General features: G+C 32.3%; 2 protein-coding genes across 2 annotated transcripts in view; one reads left to right on the top strand and one right to left on the bottom strand.

Annotated features, from left to right (window-relative positions):
* The first annotated feature begins 1,280 nt into the window (after positions 1 to 1,280).
* Positions 1,281 to 5,562, top strand: LOC111714706 (uncharacterized). The gene is made up of 7 exons (XM_023489863.1): positions 1,281 to 1,366; positions 1,770 to 1,832; positions 3,446 to 3,538; positions 3,602 to 3,638; positions 4,054 to 4,120; positions 4,727 to 4,748; positions 5,437 to 5,562. The coding sequence occupies exons 1-7, from the start codon at positions 1,310 to 1,312 to the stop codon at positions 5,545 to 5,547; spliced, it is 450 nt and encodes a 149-aa protein (XP_023345631.1). The 5' UTR covers positions 1,281 to 1,309; the 3' UTR covers positions 5,548 to 5,562.
* A 2,499-nt stretch (positions 5,563 to 8,061) lies between these two features.
* LOC111714704 (protein singed) overlaps positions 8,062 to 22,655 on the bottom strand; it is a 29,046-nt gene continuing 14,452 nt past the window's right edge. The window contains exons 3-19 of the mRNA XM_023489854.1: positions 20,474 to 20,579; positions 19,799 to 19,871; positions 19,118 to 19,164; positions 17,734 to 17,801; positions 17,207 to 17,267; positions 16,573 to 16,640; positions 16,098 to 16,141; positions 15,489 to 15,554; positions 14,994 to 15,046; positions 14,389 to 14,473; positions 13,970 to 14,092; positions 13,056 to 13,120; positions 12,254 to 12,374; positions 10,223 to 10,332; positions 10,010 to 10,143; positions 9,412 to 9,508; positions 8,062 to 8,235 (exon numbers count right to left, since the gene is read on the bottom strand). Coding sequence (XP_023345622.1) covers positions 8,130 to 8,235; positions 9,412 to 9,508; positions 10,010 to 10,143; positions 10,223 to 10,332; positions 12,254 to 12,374; positions 13,056 to 13,120; positions 13,970 to 14,092; positions 14,389 to 14,473; positions 14,994 to 15,046; positions 15,489 to 15,554; positions 16,098 to 16,141; positions 16,573 to 16,640; positions 17,207 to 17,267; positions 17,734 to 17,801; positions 19,118 to 19,164; positions 19,799 to 19,871; positions 20,474 to 20,579 — 1,427 coding nt within the window. The 3' untranslated portion in view covers positions 8,062 to 8,129. The remainder of the gene's footprint in view (positions 8,236 to 9,411; positions 9,509 to 10,009; positions 10,144 to 10,222; positions 10,333 to 12,253; positions 12,375 to 13,055; positions 13,121 to 13,969; positions 14,093 to 14,388; positions 14,474 to 14,993; positions 15,047 to 15,488; positions 15,555 to 16,097; positions 16,142 to 16,572; positions 16,641 to 17,206; positions 17,268 to 17,733; positions 17,802 to 19,117; positions 19,165 to 19,798; positions 19,872 to 20,473; positions 20,580 to 22,655) is intronic.

Below are 22,655 nucleotides of genomic sequence, written 5' to 3'. Positions count from 1 at the left end.
TCATTCAACTGGCCGTGGGTGGGAGGGGGGGGGAGGACTTTAAATCATCCGTTCATGGGAGTTTCAAAACTGCCACATAAAACTTGTCCTTTTTCTCTACAGGTGTCGGTCTACCGATCATTAGACCGATCGGTTCATCCGACCTGTTTGCGCTATCGATCTCCGCTTTATGTACGATCGGAACAGATCGGAATGGAAAATCGGAGCGATTTCATTCCTACGACGGAATTCCTCAAGTCAGAAATCGGAATTCCGATCGAGAGAAATTTTCCAGCTGGGTTTGGGCTGAATTTGTAAACGAGAATAGATGCATCAGTGTTCGTTTAGTATCCAAGGTGGCTAAAAGCATTAAATTTTGATAATTCACATATAATAGTTTCCTATCGACGATAAAGACCAGAATTTTTCATTGATTTTTTGTGTGAAAACTGAAAGATTAGGTCTAAGATACATGTGGGGTTAAAGTGTACGTTCACTGTTCAGTAGTGGCACGCCGCTATCCAATGGAAATCTAGTAAGCTGGATCCTGGAACCAATCAGAGGGAAGTGCGAAATGTTCTCAGGCGATAATAATGTTTTCTGCTTTTAGTTTTAGGGAGGAAGGGACGGGGGTGGGAAGCGGGCGGTAAAGAATAATATAGATGCTTTAGAATATTGCCAGAATATTGCTGCTTGCAGAAGAGTGTGGATAGCTGTTATATAAGTGAACATACTCTTTGTAAAATATTGACAGCAGATTATGATTGCTGGAAACAAGATTACGAGAAATAAAGTTTCTAGTATAATTGTATAAACTTATGGTCATTTATTTTCATATCTGTAGAGGGTGTGCCTGTTTTTTACTATGTTTTCTTTCCCGTTAGTGCGCTGCTATTGAAAAGCTATTTGCATCAAAACAAACCAAAAAAAAAACTGGAGGTAAAAGATGTAGAGATTTGAGTTTAACTATAAATAAATGTATTACTGAAAATTTTTCTTCACGATATTGCCAATACTTATTTTTAATACAGGGAATTGACAGGGAAGAAATAAAAATTCCCAAATAAGTCATTTCAGAAGCAGTCAATTCTTCTTTAATTTGAAGAAAAAAATATTTTTACTCATGGTGTCAAAAATAAAATTTAGCCAATTTTCTCCCCTTTTTTCCTTCTTTCTTTGTTTTTGTTGCATTCGTTTACTTCTTTTGATTTTTTCTCGTTGGTTTCAGAAAGTGTGCCCCCCCATACGGGGGGGGGCATGAGCCCTGTGACCCCCCTTTGATACGGGCCTGACTCTGATGTAATAAAATTGCATTTTAATTTTAGAAAAAATGACAAAGCTTTGGGTTGGTCGACTTTTGGTAGACCAGCAGCTTTCGATTGAAGAGGAAAACAACATTGAAAAATTTGAATCCGTCAAAAAAAATCACAGTTTAACACATTCTCAAAGAGGCAGATTGATGTGTATTTTTACATTATGCAACTTATTTTTTCTAATTTTGCAACTGATTATTTCAAAAAAACAAAAATTGATCGATTTAAAGTAAAAAACACATCTTTTGAGCACAACAAAAATTTAGATATTTCAAACTATGAATCTAACCAGATCAATAAGTCTAACAATAGAAAGGTTTATATCATAAGGTTACAAAGATATCAGAACTAGATAACTAGTGTTATCTTCTTAAAATACATTTCTATTAGTCTTTTCTGTGTTTGTACAGTGTAGTGTATACATTGTACAGTTTACGTACCATTTTCATTTCAATGTTGTACTGTTGAACTGTACAGTATGAGAATATTCCTCAACCTAGGCTAGAGCTCCATACTCATGTACTGTACAAGGGAATTCAGGTATCTATACGGACCACTCTACAATATATACAGTGAGACTCATAAAACTGAGGAATAGTTAGACAACGTGCTAATGCTATCTAAAGTTGAAGATGTTATTAAGCAAATAGTTTTACTAGAAGATGGGTCTGTGTACACTGCACAATTCCTGTGTTTCATGTTTATTTGTCCAACAGAATCCTTAGTTTAGTAAATAAACCATGATATTAAGATTTAGAAGTAAATGGTTATATAGTTATAAATAAATATATAAACAGTAAATAGATAGATAGATCGATAGAGAGATAGTACGACACAATAATAGAAAATATATATATACATAGATTGAAAAATAGAAAGAAAAATAGACAAATAAATAAATTGATAAAAATACATAAATAGATAAATATATTAAAATTGATAGATATACAAATAGAAATAAATATATAAATGAGAAGGGAAGTTGATAGATATATAAAAAGGTAGAAATGAGGAGATAGATAAAAAGCAGGTAGATAGATAAAATATTTCCTATGGTTTAGGTTGGTCTGGTACTAAGGATGGAAGTAATATTTCCTATTGTTTAGGTTGGTCTGGTAATAGGGATGGAAGTTATATTTCCTATTGTTTAGGTTGGTCTGGTACTAGGGATGTTATATATCTCCTATTGTTTAGGTTGGTCTGGTAATAGGGATGGGAGTTATAATTCCTATTGTTTAGGATGGTCTGGTACTAGAGATGGGAGTTATATCTCCTATTGTTTAGGTTGGTCTGGTACTTGGGATGTTATATATCTCCTATTTTTTTAGGTTGGTCTGGTACTAGGGATGGTATATATCTCCTGTTGTTTAGGTTGGTCTGGTACTTTGGAATTTTATATATCTCATATTCTCTAGGTTGGTGTGGTACTTGGGATGTTGTATATCTCCTATTGTTTAGGTTGGTCTGGTACTAGGAATGGGAGTTATATCTCCAATTGCTTAGGTTGGCCTGGTACTAGGGATGTTATATATCTTAGGTTGGTCTGGTACTAGGGATGTTATATATCTCCTATTGTTTAGGTTGGTGTGGTACTTGGGATGTTATATATCTCCTATTTGTTTAGGTTGGTCTGGTACTAAGGATGTTATAACGTGAAACCCTTAATAAAGAATACATCGGAAGAATTTGTCAAATGTCGTCTTGACAATTTTTCAATGAGTTTTATACTATATTACGTAAATTTCCGTATTTGCGAAAATAAATAAATAGCCATGAATATGCGGGAACAGTTTTAAAGAGTTCCTTATAATCATTTAGTTAAAAAACTAAATATCTGCAGTATTCCATTATCAGAAAGTGAAGAATACGACATTTGATGAATTCGTTTGATGTATTCGTTATTAAGGGTTTCACTGTATATCTCCTGTTGTTTAGAATGGTCTGGTACTTTGGAATTTTATATATCTCATATTCTTTAGGTTGGTGTGGTACTTGGGATGTTATATATCTCCTATTTGTTTAGGTTGGTCTGGTACTAGGAATGTAATATATCTCCTATTGTTTAGGTTGGTCTGGTACTATGGAATGTTATATATCTCCTATTGTTTAGGTTGGTCTGGTACTAGGGATGTTATATATCTCCTATTGTTTAGGTTGGTCTGGTACTAGGGATGGGCGTGATTGGACCAATAGTTGGATATAGAAAAGGAAAATCTTTATCCTCTGTCATGCAGTATGCTGTCAAGGTAAAACATGTTAATTTTCTTATTTTATATTTTCTCTATAATACTTTTTATAATACTTTTTAGGGTGGGAAAATCGGTGCCGGTGTGATGATTCCTCTAGGTAATAATTCATTAACAATATGTGGCAATCTCTTACCTCATAATCCCCTCAGATGTAGAACATATTGTGATGAATACAACGAACCCCCATGGGACCCCTGGTAATTCTTCCAGGAAAGTTCGTTATGTACATCTGAGTGTGTTATGAGATATTTAACTCTTCAATATAATTTATCACTGAGTGAAACTATACTTAAACTTATAAAATTAGCGAGATTAATATCGTGTTTTTTTTCAATATTAAACATCGTATATCCCTAATCTGGGGGTTTCAAAATGTGTTCTGCTTTTTATCGTACCTTCAAAAATAAGAGGTTAATTTAATTATACAAAGAATCTTTTTAATTGGAGAAAAAATAGTTTTTTTAAGACTTTTTCATTTGATGCTACATTTACAACATATTTATTTTATGTAGCTCCAATCATGACTGAGTTGACCATTAGAGGAAACGAACAAGAGAGAATTTACGACAGAGCATTCAGGAAATTTATTTTTTGAAATATTTATTTATAAAATTTCAAAGGAGGGTTAGTTAGATTCTGGGACTGAATTTGATGAATTTTAGCCTGGTCGCTGAACTGCTTACCGTGGGATTCAAACACTAGTGCTGCAGTAATTAAGTACAGGGTGTCTTAATAAACATGAGAATTAAATGACGACTTCTAAATAGTCTTTGTTCAACGCGGGATCTTTTTGCAAATATGATTTAGTAGTATCACAGTTAAAACATTAACAATGTAAACTACTATAGTTTATTCCCATGTTTATTGGGATACCCTGTATCATATACATAGGACATGGACAAATCTTGCATCACCGATTCAAGAAACGTGGTTGAACTGTCTCTAGACCTCGCTTAAGTTCATTAAATCAGGTACCTGATGCTATAACTTTCATAATTTTCTCTATATTTATGATTATTTGAGTTTGTTTAGAATAGAAGGAATGTTGATCGTTGATAAAGATAAAGCATAAATATAATCTGTAGTCTGATATAGGATGAGCTTTACGCATGCAGGAGATAACAAAAATATACTATTAAGGAGTAAAAAACAAAACCAAAATTGTCTAAAAATAAAACTGTTTAGATTGCGTCATCATGAAACACAGGTATATAAGGAACTGATGTAACCAGGGCTATGTACAAATTTTGAACAGCCCTTTAATTTTATTTTCACAATAATTTACTTCGTTCCTCCATGCATATTCAATACCATACTTGGGTCGTTCTTAAAAGAGACTTCAGACGTAATTTTAAGTGACCCACCATTTATATTTTAGCAAATCCGATTCACAACGGTACACTTAAAAGCTTTCCCCAGCCCCTATGATTGCATGATATCTCCATATGATTTCTTAGAAAATTGATAATTTTCAATTGTGGTTTCACATGCATGGTCAAGGGACTTTAGCATTTCTTCTGCAGTTAAACAATGGAAGAAATGGTCGGAATAAAACAGTTTTCAGGATAGAAAAACGACAATTTTTCCACGTTATTCATCAGTTCAAGGTTTGAGATACCTTTGATAATCTGACATGCATTGCCCCTCTTTTCATGGAAGCGGACAGTTAACACTGAAAATTTCCTCGACAGCCCATTTAGATTGATTTTATACCAACGCAAATGGAGTTTACTTGCGAGTAATTACGGGCCCTGTAATTTCCTTGCAATTTCGCGCAATACGAAAACTTGCGTGCAATTCTGCACAGTTGCGAGCAACGAAATTTCGATTGGAAACCCTAATTGAAAAGTCTAGTGGTAGTGACACACTGTAGTTTACTCGATCATGTATCGTAGTTGCGTGCTGATCGTTGGAGTACATACGGGTGTTTGTCTGGTACAATACTATCAGCTGTTTCTGGCTCCACACTGGTAAGTGATTTATGTACATTAGTACAGCATTTATGATTCTAGCGTTTACTTTAAAGTGTTAACAAGCTACCTCAAAGTATGAGGGAGGGAAACCCTGACCGCCATTAGCAGCTCCCAGATTTGCTTTACAGTGCCAAGTTTCCGCTATATACATTATAAATGTAACAAATATCCCCGAGTATTTTATCAGGGAAACCTGATACCTTATCTATATTCCTTTTAATAACTATTACCACTTTATGCACATTTCGTAACCAAATAAAAGATTAACTTTATCGTTCATGAACCTTGTAAATATTTATATATGTCCTAGTTGGGTGCCCGTCACGCCGGTCATCCTATTTGACCTGTAACCTTATGTTTCAATGAATAGTTAGTTAAGTGTAAAACCTCGCGTTGAAGAGACCTGGCTTAACCCCTAGAGGTAGAGAAGACAGAAATACAGTGCGTTTTCTGTAGTTAATCTTGACTAGGGAAGACTGGCATTTTGTGACATAAATTTTACGCTAAACTTTTTTAATTTCTTACGCGGAAAGGAAGACATAAAGAGAACAAATTCTGAAGTCAATTGTTAAAATCTTGATTTGAACGATACATTTTCTTCAAAAAGATTATTTAGACTTAAATGAATCGCTTAAATAATACAGGGGCGTATTCAGGAATTGGTCCAGGGAAGGCTTAAGTTTTATTTCCAGGGGGTGGGGCCTAAAACCCCCTGGTGTCCCGAATACGCCTCTTAAATCACATATTATAAGTTTATTTATAAGTTATTAGTGGGGTCTAAAACCCCCTGGTGTCCCGAATACGCCTCTTAAATCACATATTATAATAAAAGAGTATTACAAATTATGGCGGCCGGTGTCACGTTAAATAAGGCCCGGGCGTTATTTCTTGATCTGCCGGAGTTTACAGCAATCTTATTCTGAACAAGAAGAAAACTCAATAATTACTACATTTTAAAGTGAGTTACAATGTCAACGAAAACACTTTGTAATTGCGAAATATATTTTTTTTGTAATAAACCGTGGAAAGAAATATAAGTATTACTGATACTATCCAAATTTGAATTTTAAACTTCTTTATTTCTTTCCAAAAAGTACATAAAGAAAGAACCCTCATAAATTAAAAAAAAAATAACGCTGAGTAAACCTGTTTTAAGAGTTATCCTTTAAAACAGTTCAAAGAACGCTTTCAAAAATATAGGACAATGATATTTAAAAAACATGAAATCCGCAGCGAATTTAAGAAATTTTGAAGCTTGTTACAGATAAAAAGTGACAAGACCAATACATCTTGTCCTGTTTGTAAAATTATGATTAATCAATGACAAGAATTTGTATCTATCCATTTGAAGGAATTGAAGGATAATTTTTTGGGCTGAAATAAGTCAAATTACATGCAACAAATATGCAAGAATATGAGAAAAGATAACAGTCCTCTTCAAATTCTCATTTCGGTATAATATACTTAAGTGAGGAGGGTGCTGGAGTTTTTTCGGAACAAAAAAATGCTGATTTGAACAGAAAGACGTGCCGCAGACGATTTTTTTGAGATAAATATTTTTTCTGTTTGGCACTTATTTTTCGTTCCCTTAAGTGCTATTGAGGAGCTATTCTGAAATCTCACGGGGGTGCGAAGGTCCTGCCGTCCACCCCCTCCCCCCCTGTATCCGCCCCTGAGTGCATCCCCCTAATAAGAACGTGCTACTGTTAACTTATGAATATGCAAGTTTATTTGGGAAATTTGTCAATACTTATAAATACATACTACAAGTACAATACGCTTCGATAGTACATAATAATAAATGGTACATAGAAACATGAGTACATATAGCTTTAATTATTAATAGGAAAGTGTAAAATTGCACGAATGCTATAATTAAAATAAATATAAATACAATAAAATACTTAGCTTGGCAAAAAGCAATTTAGTTTTAATAAAGTCAGCTGAATTAAATATCATTAGTTTTACCAGTTTGAGATATTGTAAACAAATATTTTAAAATGCATGCTATAGGGGTTTAAAAGACAAGTTACAATATGAGTTCACTAGATGGCAGGACAAGAATTAATTACAATATTTAAATACTTGCTGAATACGACTAGTCGATAATCAACGAGACCACTACTGTTCTTACACCATTCGTTGAATTCAGTAAATTAAGTAAAACCTCGAATAACCATTTTTAAGCAGAAATAGAAAGCAGACACGACATAAGAATGCCTATAATGGACAAAAGTTATTTGGAGTCGAGGCCCGTCCATTTTTTCAAAAATCCCATTTAGAGGCGAAATTTTTAAATATTCTCATTTGTTGGCAATATTTTTATGAATTCCAATTTGGAGGCAATATTTTTAAATATTCCATTTTGGCGGCGTTATTAAAAAAAAATTCCCATAAAAAAGGGGATATTTATAAAAAATACCTGTTTGGAGGCGATAATTTTAAATATTCCCATATTGTGGCGATATTTTTTTAAGATCACAACCGGAGGCGATAATTTTAAATTTTTCCATTACGAGGCGATATTTTAGAATTTTTCCATTTGGAGGCGATATTTTTAAATATTCCCATTTTGTGGCGATATTTTTTTAATTCCCATCCGAAGGTAATATTTTTTAATATTCCCATCTGGAGGCCATTTCTGCGTCCTCCGATTCTGCTGCGAAGCCTCCATTTTTCTTCGATGTAATGTATTCTCCTCCAGCTGTTTTTATGCACATCCTAAAAAAAGTTAAACCTTGAAAAAAAGATTTTGTTGACATTATCAAATGCAAAAACAAAATTAATGAATATATTGTTGAATTAAATTTCAATGAATATTTTTGGGTTAAATTTTAATGAATACTGTTGGATTAAATTGTAATGAATATTATTGGGTTAAATTTAAATGAATATTGTTGGGTTAAATTCTAATAAATATTGTTGGGTTAAATTTTAATAAATATTGTTGGGTTAAATTTTAATGAATATTATTGGGTTAAATTTAAATGAATATTGTTGGGTTAAATTTTAATGAATATTGTTGGGTTAAATTCTAATAAATATTATTGGGTTAAATTTTAATGAATATTGTTGGGTTAAATTTTAATGAATATTGTTGCGTTAAATTTTAATGAATATTGTTGCATTAAATTTTAATGAATATTGTTGGGTTAAATTTTAATGAATATTATTGGGTTAAATTTTAATGAATATTGTTGGGTTAAATTCTAATAAATATTGTTGCGTTAAATTTTAATGAATATTGTTGGGTTAAATTCTAATAAATATTGTTGGGTTAAATTTTAATGAATATTGTTGGATTAAATTTTAATGAAAATTGTTGGGTTAAATTTTAATGAATATTGTTGCGTTAAATTTTAATGAATATTGTTGCGTTAAATTATAATGAATATTGTTGGATTAAATTTTAATGAATATTGTTGCGTTAAATTCTAATAAATATTGTTGGGTTAAATTTTAATGAATATTGTTGGGATAAATTTTGATGAATATTGTTGCGTTAAATTTTAATGAATATTGTTGGGTTAAATTCTAATAAATATTTTTGGGTTAAATTTTAAGAAGTACGAAAAAGTCGAGCAACTCAGTGCTTGGGATGCAACTGGATCCGCAACATTTTGGCTTCCTGGATCCGGTTTCGGATCCACGGATTCAGATCTAAGGGGGAAAATATCCACCAAAAGACAAACCTCAAAAGACGTATGAATTAATTTCTGAATGTATAAGCAAAATAAGAGAAAAAATTGAAGTAAAAATGTTTAATTTTTTTTTACATTTTTCATTCGTTATATGATCTGTATTTGATAAATGTTCAAGAACTGGATCCGCTTTCTTCCAAGGCGGATCTCAGATCCGTATCCGGATGAAAAAGAAACGGATCCCGTATGAATGTACCTGGTAGGTTCTCTAAGCTCTAGGTAGAATCCCTGTGGAAGATCAGAATCTGCAAATATTCCTCCATCTCGAACCATCCAGTACTTCCCGTTCTGACCTACGTAGGAGAATATAATTAAAGGGACTGTAAACGTATTTTTCAGTGACCAGTATCATATTCAATTCACAAAGGTACCATTACCCTGAAAAACTTAGTCTTATGAATAGTCTATTTTTAAATTAGTTATCTTTAATTTTGGTTTATCCATATATGTGAATTGTGAATTCTGTGCATATAATTTAACATTTTTCCATATAGAAAATGACCTAAATGTAAGTATTCTGTATTTGCATAATTAGTTCAGGTCGTGACACAGAATATTTTCTAGCTGGGTCTAAGCAATACTACAATAGATGTTACAATTTAATAGCATAGGGGGCCGGGGGGTGAATTCTTAATGCGGGATATAATAAAATTAAACAAAATTAGGCTACACGTATCATCAATAGACGTACTACATTTAAAAAATTATGTATTCCATTTAAACTTTTTTTTGAAAACACAAATATTTTAAGTTTATTTTTTTAAATAGTTTTCTGAAAGTAATAAATGTCTTACCCTTGAAATGAACCAGGCCAAGTTCTCCTCTCTCCACCTGAATAGTTTCATAAGTGGCCTTGTTGCACTCCAGCTTGACACTCCCACTCTTATATCCGACAAATCCTTGATCACTCTTCAGAACCAGGATAGGTCTAACACAAGGCACACATTATTTTACAATATTAATCGTATTTCGTGTTTTTAAATAAAATACTATTGACTGAAATGAACCTGTTAATTAAATAGAAGAAGAATCTAGCATTGTCCTCAATCTTCTCACAGTTAGCGTACAGGTGACCAGACTTCTTAGTTCCAAGATATTTATCTAAACATGTTAAAATTAGGATTTTTATTTACAGTAACCAGAAAACTCTGGAATAGGAAGTAAACTTTTAAACTTAAGTTATGACTTTAAACAGTTGAATGAACATGAGACACAGCAATTGTGCAATGTAAACAGACCCATTTCACGTAATAAGTTTAAAGGACCATACTGCACGCGTAGTGAATATGACATGCCTATCTATCAATGAAGACACACTTGAAATTACGTCTTTACATTCTCTTTAATTCAATATTTTAAAATCAATCAATCGATAAAATAAATAAATAAATAAAACAGTGACCCATCAGTCCGAAGAAAACAAATCTCTTTAAAATAATTAATATAAAAATAGTTGGAAAAAAATCTTAAGAGAGTATTTTTTATGGGAGATGAGCTATTTCTGAAATGTCTTGATGATTTTGATAAAAACAATTAATCTCAGATAATCTTTGAATTTAACAAATTTACTGAAACCTTATAAATACACTGGTATTCGTCATATATAATAAAATAAGTAAACCTCTTTCTCCCACCTTTCCTTCCACAGCAAATATCGATAAATTTTGATTCTGTTCCTATATAATAACAAAAAGACAATCTATCTATCAAATCAAATCATATTTTACGCGGATTGCTTATGGCATACTCCGGATGGGTCGGAGGTGTAATTCCTCCCCAACTCCGGGTTTTTAGTCCAACCAATATTTCAAATAATTTTTAGTTTTACTTAACATATAATTTACATATAACGCGTTTAAAGTTTTACATACAGTGAAACCCTTAATAACGAATACATGGAAAGAATTCATCAAATGTCGTATTCTTCACTTCCTGTTAATGAAATGTAGCAGATATTTAGTTTTTTAATTAAATGATTCTATGAAACTCTTTAAAACTGTTCCCGCATATTCATGGCTATTTATTTATTTTCGCAAATACTGAAATTTACGTAATATAGTATAAAACTTATTAAAAAATTCTCAGGACGACATTTGATAAATTCTTTCGATGTATTCGTTATTAAGGGTTTCACTGTAGCTTGTTAAGTTCACTTGTTAAACCGTAAATCTGCGGAGTAGAAGTAGTAGGACAGTTTAATAAGATTTTACTTTTCAAATGCTCCAACTTCCCAAATTTTTCAAAAGACAACTTTTAATGATAATTTTCCAAAAGGCAATTTCCCCGAAGCAATTTGCCTATGTGGAAATTATCCAAATGTAAACATTATCTTTATGAAATGGATGAAATGGATGAAATGGATGAAATGGATGAAATGAATGAAATGAATGAAATGAATGAAATGAATGAAATGAATGAAATGAAATGAATGACATGAATGACATGAATGACATGAGGGAATTGAATAAAATGAATAACTTGAATCAAGGTAAGGTAAGGCCATAAGGGAACACAGCGAATTCTTTAATTCACAATTTGGGGGGCTGTACGAATGTATAATGGTTGTTTGTCAACAAACGCATCCGGAACTGGACTTGAACCGAAACATGAAATTGAACCCAGTATTTTAAGAATAAACGGACAAACAAGGAAAATATCTATAAATAGATCTGCGTTAAAAAGAATAAATCCCTCCCAACACGAACTGACCTCTTTGCCTAGCCCCCCCCCCACACCCACTCATGTCGAAACTTTAGATATTGTTTCGACATTAGCCTAATTAGATTGTGTGTAAACAGATTGCTAAACCAGTTTTTAGCCCCCGAAACAAAGTTCATTGTGTATTCCAGAATTGATTTTTGTACAGTAAATAAATTCTCTTATGGCCCAGCTTCGGCTTGAATAAAATAAAATAAGGATGAAGTAAATTAAAGAAAAGACATGCATGACATGAATGACATGCAATTTATGAATGGCATGACATCGTTGAAGTCTAAAACCTTGACATGTTTAAAACGCGTGAAATATTAGTTATATACCTGCATGGTTCTGATATACCATGAGCCTGAGACAGGTTCAAACTCAAGCTGGAAGGTTTCATGATCTGAAATCTCCTCCTGGTTCGCTGTTACATCAACCCCCTGTTTTACAGATACGAACCTGGATAAGGAGTTCATTGTTAGGAGACATTTTCCGTCTTTTATACAGTGGTCGGGGATTGTATCAAAACAAAGAAGACGACTTTACATTAATAATACTTCGATCCCTAACAAACATTTTTCAAATTGCAAGTTTGAAAGTAAAGAGAACCTGTTAATTATTCAAGTTGTTAAGTGTTTCTGCTGTTTGATAGCTTGACAGAAATAAAATTGAAATGGAAAATCGTCTTTATTGTATTGATATAAACTTCGACGACTGTATAACATCTAAGTTAAAGTTACAAAGACATTGTCTTTTTGAAGTTTTCCATCTGATATTTTCAATAAGAGATTTTATTGGTTCTTCAAAAAATAAACTATAACCTCCGTGTTGAACAAATATAAAGTCGAAGACCTTTGATAATTTTAGTGACAAATTCTGCTGGATCAAATAGTTGAAAAAATAAACAAATAACCAGTTTAAGCGCCATAGGGATTGAAAAATTGTTGTTTAAGGCAAGAAATTAGTTACTCTACTTGCTATATAAACGTCATTTAGCATTCAATGAAATGTGTCCATCCATAAACAATTTGACAAAGCGGTCAGCATAGCATTAAGGGGGACTTATCCTAGGTCGGTCAACCCAGAACAGGACAATAAACGACCTTGGTACATGTGCTCTAGTGCTTGTATTGAGTATACCTGGAGTTTGCTGCTGCAACAAAGCTGGCTTGTGGCAGGGAATCCTCCAGGGAAAACAATTCATCCTAAACAACATGGCGACTTACATTTTTCGAGATTGTTCAGAGAATAGAGATTTTTGTTTTATTCCGTGAAAAAGAAAGGGCCCGAAAATATAATTTTGAGAGGCGGAGCTCAATCCTGTTTTCATTTTTTTTGTATCTACAGGTCATGGTACTTTGTTAGGGTTTCCATCGAAATTTTCGTTGAACGAAATTCGCGAAAATGAACGAACGAAATTCGTTAATTTTTGTTCAAAATTTTCCCGAATTTCGATGCATTTTTGACTTAATTTTCGCCAAAATTTTTCATTTCCGCAAAATTTTCGTTCGATTAAAATGGAAATCTTTCCATTTTTCATCAAGAAGAATTTCGAACGAATTCCGCGAAAGTTTCGAACGAATTTCGCAAATATTTCTAACGAATTTCGCGAAAGTTACGAACGAATTTCGTGAAACTTTCGACCGAATTTCACAAAATTTGTTTAAAGAACATTTTCGCAAAAATTTTTCTTTTCGTTCATATTTTCATTGGCTGAACGAAATTTTTGCAAAAGAGATTGAACGAAAATTTGGAAACCCTATACTTTGTCTGTATGTCGATTGTTAATAATAATGTTGAGACATGACTGCTTGACAAGAACTAATGAACGATCCATGTTCTTTTTATTAAAGTGATTTCAAGATTTATGCTTACAGAAACAATAAAAAAAGAAACCAATCTTTTAAATTTTGCCACTATGTTGGATTTGGAAAATGCAAATAATTTTGAAAGCGGTTTTCATCGCATAATTGGGGAAAATAAATGATGTTTTGGGTAAAATTAATCAAAAAGAAAAGAATAAAAACAGAGTTTTTTTATTTTTCGAAATGTACCTTAGTGACCATGTTAGATCTTGTTTTGAGTACAGCTCTTGATCCAATAGGAGATATGTACAAACCCTGCTCATCCCGTAGTGCAATATACCCACCATGATACTCACAAGCAAACAGACAATCCTGTAAAGGGTTCAGTTAATTTAAATATTAAATCAAAACAACTACACTGATCGGGTCCAACCTTTTTATGGTACCACGGGGAATTTGAAATTTGATTTGAAATTTTTGGAGGTTTTTACTTTTTAGTTATATTTAAATTACAAAAATTCTGCAAAAACTAAATTTATATCTAAATAATTCGACTTTTAGAACACAAAATAAATTTGTATATTAATTTCAAGCTACACATTCAATAAGCCTTTCCCGTTCAATGTTTAGTGAGATTACAGTGTTTTACACAGAGAACTTGTACATACCTTTGATAGGCTAGCCTGCAGTGTACCGTCCTTGCTTAAGTACATGTTATTGCACGTGTGTACAGCATACTTGTTGGATTCTTCCCTGCAACAATAAATCTTATTTGATTTTAAAATCATTTCAAAAATAAAGTTAAGGAAAAAACATGTATGGATGGAATATGATAACTGGAAGTTCAGGTTTTAATATTAGAATCATAAAAGTATTAAAGAAAAACTCAGATTATTTGAAGATTATTTGAAGGCTATTTGAAGACTAAAAGTTATTTTGAAGTCTATTAGAAGACTATTTGAAGACTATTTGAAGACTATTTGACGACTATTTGAAGACTATTTGAAGACTATTTGAAGACTATTCGAAGACTATTTAAGGACCATTCAAAGAATATTTAAGAACTATTCAAAGTATATTTAAGGACCATTCAAAGACTATTTAAGAACTATTCAAAGTATATTTAAGGACTATTCAAAGACTACTTGAAGACTATTTAAAGACTATTTAAAGACTTTTTGAAGAATATTTAAGCCCCATAAGATCTATTTAAAAAATGAGCTGAACCTGAATATTTAAGCCCCATAAGATCTATTTAAAAAATGAGCTGAACCTGAATTCCAGAGTGAAAAGTGTATCCTCTCCCCAGGGCACATTTTCTTCCACCTAAACAAATATTTTTCATTTAAAATCAATTGTCATGAATTTTTCTACAAAAAGAGGTGGATGGGATCTGGACATGGGTATTTGTTCCACTGATTTCTTTCCTAGACTGTATTTATACATAATCGGCAGGTTTAGTGCAGAACTAGTTTAAAGGGGAACAGAAACTTAACATTTTTTAAATTAACACACTAATGTTGAAAAATAAGAATGTTAAGTTAAAAATAGCTGTACAATTAGACAAACATTCAACAAAAATATTTTGATAGGAATCATTAAAGAATTTTATTTCAAAAGGAATTAAAAATTGAAAATTATATATAAGATTATAAATTTTACGTTTATTATTTACTTTGATCTTGGTAAAATTGTTTTTGAGATTTTTTAACACTTAAAAGTAACTTTTAGCTACAACCAACCAGAAGAAAACAAGGATTTTAATTACTTGGATTTCTGTTTTCTCGTCGGAAAGCCGAGCAAACCTCTTTCTGCCAACAGATCGTAGGTTAACCTGAAACAAAACAATAGTTTGATTATTAGTGATTTTGATGGGGTTTTGTAAATTGAACTTAATAAAAAAGTGGATTCTTTTTCGATTTTAGATACGATTTTTCAGAGACTGTTGGTGATTTTCAAATTAATAGCCGAAGAAAAAAAAAATTCTGTCTTACTCATCTTGATATTTTAATGCAAAATAAAGGGTACTTTCAAGAAGGCATTTTCCCAAGGGCGACTTCACAAGAGAAAATTTCCCAAGCAGCAACTTTCCAAAGGTTGGGTTAGGCCCTCTGAGGCGCCGCAGGCTCCAATGGGGAACCGAGCGCTGCGGCTAGGATTGACGAGCCGAGCGCCGCGGCTAGAACAGACTGAGGGCCGAGCGCTGCAGCTATGACAGACTTGAAAAGTTGCCGCTTAGGAAATTACACATTTGGGAAGTTGCCACTTATGGAAAATACCCTTGGGGAATTGCCACTCGGGGAAAATGCTACCTAACATCAATAAAGATCATTAAAAAAAATTCAGATATTTATTTCAAATTTTTTTCATATTTAACCTGTGGTCTTGCAGCTAGATGAACAAACCAAAGTTCGGCATCGCCTAAAATTAAAAATGGTTTGAAATTTTAAAAAAAATCTTCACTAGATCTGATGTCCATTTATTGTCCTTTATTTTAAAAAGTGCTGTTCATTGTTTAGATGATGGAAATAAATTAGATTTGTTAAATGAAAAATGACATTCACTGAAACCAGTGGATTTCTACAACACCAAAATTAATTGGGAGGGTCTCTCAGAATGTGTTTTAACTTATGAGGGGGCGTTGTTCTAATTAGAAACACATTTTATGAGAGAAATTGTTGAGTTCAAAATCGTGTTTTTTTTTCATGCTAATTTGCCCCTTTCTTGCAATCCCAGCCCTGAATTCCCCTCAGCTCAGAACTGAGTTAATTCATCGAAACTTGAATGGAGGGGAGCTCAGCCAGAATAAATGATTGACCGCAATTATTATATTCTGAGGTAGTGATGGTTACCTGGAGATTTGGCTTGACAGATAAGATTGTCCTGAGAGGCTCCCAGGAAATATCCTCGAGATAGAGATCTGACAAATACAATTTCAGATTTAAAATTTTAAGTACAACCTCAATGGGCATAAAGACATTTTTAGAAAATAAACAGATCTTGTTTTTTACTTTAAACAATTTAGGCTAGCATTGTATCATTTAAGGGAACTGAATAGCTGCTTAGATTTCCAATTCTTATATCTTTGCAACATGATCATGTAAATTGAAATAACAAAGGCTTAGGCTAAAGCCATTAGGAACAAGCGATACAGGGATTATTCAGTTCTTAATGTTAGTCTTATTGTTTTTATGATGCCCGATTCACAACAGTACGATTGAAACCGTTATAGGATCAATAATGTGGAAGAAATTGTCGTGTTTTCTGGTTAGAAAGTATTTTATTCTGATAATTGCTATCTGTTTACCTAAAGTAGAAATGCGCAAGTCATTCTTGTAAAGTGAAAAGTAAAAATAATTCATACTTGATCAGACAAAACCATTAGGGGTATTGTTGCGAATCGGGCATTGCCATCCTTGCATGAAGTTTCACTTGAAATTACGTTAACAGTCCCTTTAATCAAAGTTCGGCTTCTGTAAAGTTTACCTGAAGGCCCATCTACCAGAAAAATCATCGCAGACTGATACCTCGAATTTTGCTGTGGAGTCTGAGGAAAAAAGATTTTAAATCATTTATAAAATCATTGAATTTGCAAAATTATTCTTCGAATGTATTTTTTGGTCACATGAGTTAACAATGATTTTTATTAAAAACTTGTTAAATTTCGTGCTTGAACTTTAAAATTTCTTCAAGTAGTGAGTCACCTCATAGATTTAAGAAGTGAGGAAGGAACGATTAGAAAATTAGGTTCCATGAGTACAGATGACTCACGAAATATTATAAAAGATTTTATTAAATTTTAAGATTAAAATTGTTTGATCTTTTTAAGATGAAAATGGTTTAATTTATTTAAGATAAAATTGGTTTAATTTCTTTAATATGAAAATGATTTAATTCAAAATTGCTTCAGTTTCTTTAAGGTGAAATGATAAACTTTCTCCGAGAAAAAAAAAAGGATTTTATTTCGTCCAGATAAAAATTAAATTAAATTCAAGATGAAAAAAATTTCTAACCTTTTTCTTCATTTTCACACGTAACATTTCCGAACTGATCGACAGCTAGATACTTGTTCAGGTGAGATCTAAAAATAAAAACAAGATAAAAACTGCGTCGCAAAACAACCACAAACTAGTTCTAATTGAGCGTCGGCTCAAATCTCGAAACACTAAATACATTTTCAAGTGGAACCATTTACCAACCATGTTTGAGCCGCGGCTCAAAATCTTTAAATTAGGCCTCAGATTGATAAAGGGACTGGGACTGTACAAGCGTCTTTTTAAGTGACCCTTCATGCAATGATCCGATTCACACCGATGACCTTGGAAACTTTGTCTGAGCGAGTTTAAATAAAATATCAATGTTTAAATTTTCAAATTCTAATTATTTTCAATTGTGGTTTCTCTGTGTAAGTGATTTGCTCATTTCTGCTGCAGAAAAACATATAGGAATTTTCAGAATTTAACACTTTTAGTTTAGAAAAACGACAATATCTTTAACATTATTGATCAGATAAAGGTTTCAAGGGTATTGTTGTGAACCTAGCATGGCCACTGTGGGCCGGGGTCACTTGAAATTACGTTTACAATCCCTTTAATCCTTTTAAATGTCAATGTAGGACTAAAGTCAGATTAGACTGGATTAGATGATCAGTCATATTATAGGACTAACAAAGGCGTATACAGGAGACGGGCTAAGGTGGCTGAAAAAAAAACAAGTAATGAGACATATTAGACAGTAAGGACTAGATTATTTGAAATTTTAGATTATTGGACATAATAGGAAGAACTATATTATTAGACATAGCAGAAGAATAGACAGATTAGACAGACTTAGATTATTAGACCTGTTAGAGGACTAGGCAGAGAAGACAGAACTAGATTGTGCGACATATTCGATGACTAGAAAAAACTAAATTATTAGACATATTAGAGGACTAGGCTTTAAGTGCACTGTCTTTGCAAACAAAAACAAACAAAAATTTTGCGGATTTTATATAAAAAATGTTTCGTGGATTTTCAAAATTGTCAAAAATCGAATTTCTTAAATAGGCATTTTTTTGGAAATTCGATCATCCATAAACCTTCCCTGGTGTCATGTGAGGTCCCACACAAAGTTTGGGCCCGATCGGTTCAGCCGCTCCAACCGTTATTGGATTCAAACGGACAGACAAACAGGCAGGCAAAGTATATATTTAGATTAGACAGAACTAGATTATTAGACAACCTAGACTAGACAGATAAGACAGGACTAATGATTAGACGTATTGAAGAATTAAGACAGATTAGAAAAGGACTATTGAGGATTGGACTATTAAAATATATTAGACAGAATTAGATGATCAGGCATTAGTAGTAGGAGGATAATACCAAAAACTTAAATGCTAAAAAAAAAAAATACCTGAGACAGATTGAGTCTCCATCTCCATATGGTTCCAGAATCCAGACCTGAAACCAATAGCCAAATTAGATGAAAAAAAGAATAATCTGAAAGAAATCAAACTTCTAGAGCTGTCTACTTCCATTCCACAGTTTCAAGATGACTTAACTCATTTAAAATTGAAGCCTGAGTTTATGATTTGCATTGATTCAACGAATTACTTTAAGTCCAAATAAATAGTTACTAGGACTCAGTCCTACAGGTGGCTGGTGAACTGAATCCTTTCAAACAAAACATCCCAATCAGCACAGCTATGGTGGGTAGATCCCGGCAATTCATGGCTCACAGTTGGCTCATCAAATTAAAAAAACAAACAATTTAACTTATAATCTGATTTTCTATTACTTTCTAAAAATGATCACCCTAGGTTTATTGAGTCACAGACTTCAATAAAAAAGAATATTTCAATAAAAATATTAAAATTTAGAATCACGACCTTTAAATAATTATGTTTCCAAGAAGGAGAAATGAATAATGAGGATAAAAATCGAAATTTTATTATTGGGTCTTAAGATCCTAGATAGGAAGTAGTGCGATGACTTCCCTAATATACCAAATCTTGATTTGTAAACATAGTTTGGGACATTGTTTATTTCCGAATGAGGTAAAAAATATTTTAACCATGAAAGTTTAGTTTTTAACCTGTTTTTTCTTGAGAGATGAACCGTTTGCGTTCACACGAAATCCGAAGGTTTCAGCAGATAAGTATTTGTGTCTAAATTAATTTTGCTTTACTTCTTTTCAGTCTGTAGTCTCTTAAAAAATAAAAATGAGAATAACTCAAATTAAAAATGTCTATTTTAAAAAATAAAAAAAAATGAAAAATAAATCAGATTTAAAAACGTCTAAGGTCTCTTTAAAAAACTTAAAAAAATTAGATTAACTCAAATTTAAAACGTCTATGGTCTCTTTAAAAATTAAAAAAAATGAGAATAACTCAAATTTAAAAAACGTCTAAGGTCTATTTTTAAAGACTAGGCTCTTCTATTTAAATTGTGAACATGTATTTTTGTTTAAATTTTAAAACAAAAAAGAAAAAATTCGCGGATTTTCAAGAATTTAAATTTTTTTTTACAAAATTAAAAACCTTTAAAACGCATTTTTTTATTTTTATCATTCATAAACCTTCCCTGTGGTCACGTGATGTCCCACAAAAGATTTGGGCCCGATCGGTTCATCCCTTTTGACGTTTATTGGATACAAACAAACAAACAGACAGACAAGCCAAATTTATATATAGATAAAAAATGAGAATAACTCAAATTTAAAAACGTCTATAGTCTCTTTAAAAAATAAAAAAACTCAAATTTAAAAAACCTTGAATTTATGAGTCCGACAGTCCAGCTTCCTTTCTCCAGTACAGCACTAGAACCATTCATCCCAGTCTCACCGTTTCCATTCATCCCACCAGTCATCCCGTTAACTAAATACAGGAGATATCATTTATCCCACCAGTCATCCCGTTAACTAACTACAGGAGATCATTCATCCCACCAGTTATCCCGTTAAGTAAATACAGGAGATAATCATTCATCCATCCTGTCATCCCGTTAACTAGATACAGGAGAAATCATTCATTAAACCAGTCATTCCGTTAACTAAATACAGGAGAAATCATTTATCTAACCAGTCATCCCGTTAACTAAATACAGGAGATAATCATTCATTCAACCAGTCATCCCGTTAACTCACTACAGGAGATCATTCATCCCACCAGTTATCCCGTTAAGTAAATACAGGAGATAATCATTCATCCAACCAGTCATCCCGTTAAGAGAAATCAAACAATCAATTACCCCACAATTCATTCCTTTCCTTAAGAAATCTAAAATGTTTTGTTGAATTCCATTTTTTCTCGAAAAATACCAGATTGCATTAGTTTAAAATATGCATCTAATTATACTCCTGCAGTGTAGTTTTGTGGCATTCTCTACACTGGAAACAAACTGCGGTTGAAAAGTTGAAATACGAGGAGTTAATTAAAAAACTGTTAAATCTGTTAATTTTACATCCAGCTAAGGAGTGGGGGGGGGGGGGTAAAGGCATGGATTTGGGATATTCCTAAGAAGCAAAAAACAAACAATCATTTTTTTAAAATATACTAAAAATAAATGAAGACATTTGGCGGATAGCAATAAGACGAGTATTTACTAACGACTAACTATATTTGATTTCTAAAGTTACAAAGTTAATATGAATAAATATATCTTGTGGCTATCTGGAAACTCCCACTTCCTTCATCCTTGCCGCGAAAGGTTCTTCAAATGAAAGACGACTTTCATAGCCGCCACAGGAGTCCCCCCAGAAGGAACGGCGGAGGTATGGCGGAGCAGATCCTTCTACTTCTGGAAGATCTGTGAGGGTTCCGACGAACAGGAATAGATGGCGGAAGAACTTGGGGAACTAGTTTGAACCTGACCTTCTTNACTTACGACTAACTATATTTGATTTCTAAAGTTACAAAGTTAATATGAATAAATATATCTTGTGGCTATCTGGAAACTCCCACTTCCTTCATCCTTGCCGCGAAAGGTTCTTCAAATGAAAGACGACTTTCATAGCCGCCACAGACATCTCTCAGTTTAAGATTTAGAAGAATGCGTTTATTCCCGGTCAAATGAGAAGTTTTAAATTTAAATTATACAATCGTTTAAAGTCTCCGTCGCGATGTAAATTTTGCAAAAATGGATATAAATTATTGTTAAATTTATTGTTGAAAATTTCCTGATTTGAAAGTGGAAATGTCCATTATCAACCGTAATTGGGTAGAGGGGGAATTCATATTTAGCAAAGGGGGATTAACTGAAGGGGGGAATCAAAGAATGGGGGAAATATAGCGTAGCAGCAGAGCATTGAGAGGGAATATTTCTTAATTTTTACAACAGAAATATGTGCAAAAATATACTTGTTATTTTAATAATATATGCAAAAATATAATTAGTGCTATAATAATACGTATAAAAATATAATTAGTGCTATAATAATACGTATAAAAATATAATTAGTGCTATAATAATACGTATAAAAATATAAAACTTCAATCAAAAAAGTGTTAAAAAAGACAGATTATTTACAATATTAGTTTATTTGTATTTTACCAGGAAGCTTTCTTAGGCTTTTCATTCTCCAAATCTTATTTTATCTTTGTATATTCAATTCAGTCTTTTGTTTGTCTCCAAATCACTTATCGTTTAATAACTTTATTTTTATTTCACACAAAATAAGTGAAAAACGTTTTCACAAATCCAGTTGAAGTGTCAAAATCAAAGAAATTTAAAATTAGCTTTTTTCAAATTTAAAAAAGAGGTATATTCATGAAACTTAGAAGTTGACTGTCTTATCAAATATAGAATTATCATTTATATCAACACCCAAATATATATTGTGGCATTCAGAAACCGTAAAGGAGGACAAAAGAGGGGGGGGGTGGGTTAAGTGTTCTAATGATTTTTAAAAAACTAAATTTTCGAAATTTCTTTATTTTCAAACTGAAACTGAA

Source organism: Eurytemora carolleeae, unplaced genomic scaffold (genome assembly GCF_000591075.1).
Source record: "Eurytemora carolleeae unplaced genomic scaffold, Eaff_2.0 scaffold1612, whole genome shotgun sequence".
NCBI lineage: Eukaryota > Metazoa > Arthropoda > Copepoda > Calanoida > Temoridae > Eurytemora > Eurytemora carolleeae.
The sequence above is the reverse complement of the archived record's forward strand: the minus strand, read 5'-3'. Positions and strand labels throughout refer to the sequence as shown.

Bases quoted from the DNA above. Each gene is read 5' to 3' on its own strand.
- LOC111714706 (XM_023489863.1), top strand. From the start codon at position 1,310: ATGACAAAGCTTTGGGTTGGTCGACTTTTGGTAGACCAGCAGCTTTCG. The intron at 1,833-3,445 runs GTATCTATACGG...CCTATTGTTTAG, and splicing joins TACTGTACAAGGGAATTCAG to GTTGGTCTGGTACTAGGGAT. The intron at 3,639-4,053 runs GTAATAATTCAT...TATTTTATGTAG, and splicing joins CGGTGTGATGATTCCTCTAG to CTCCAATCATGACTGAGTTG.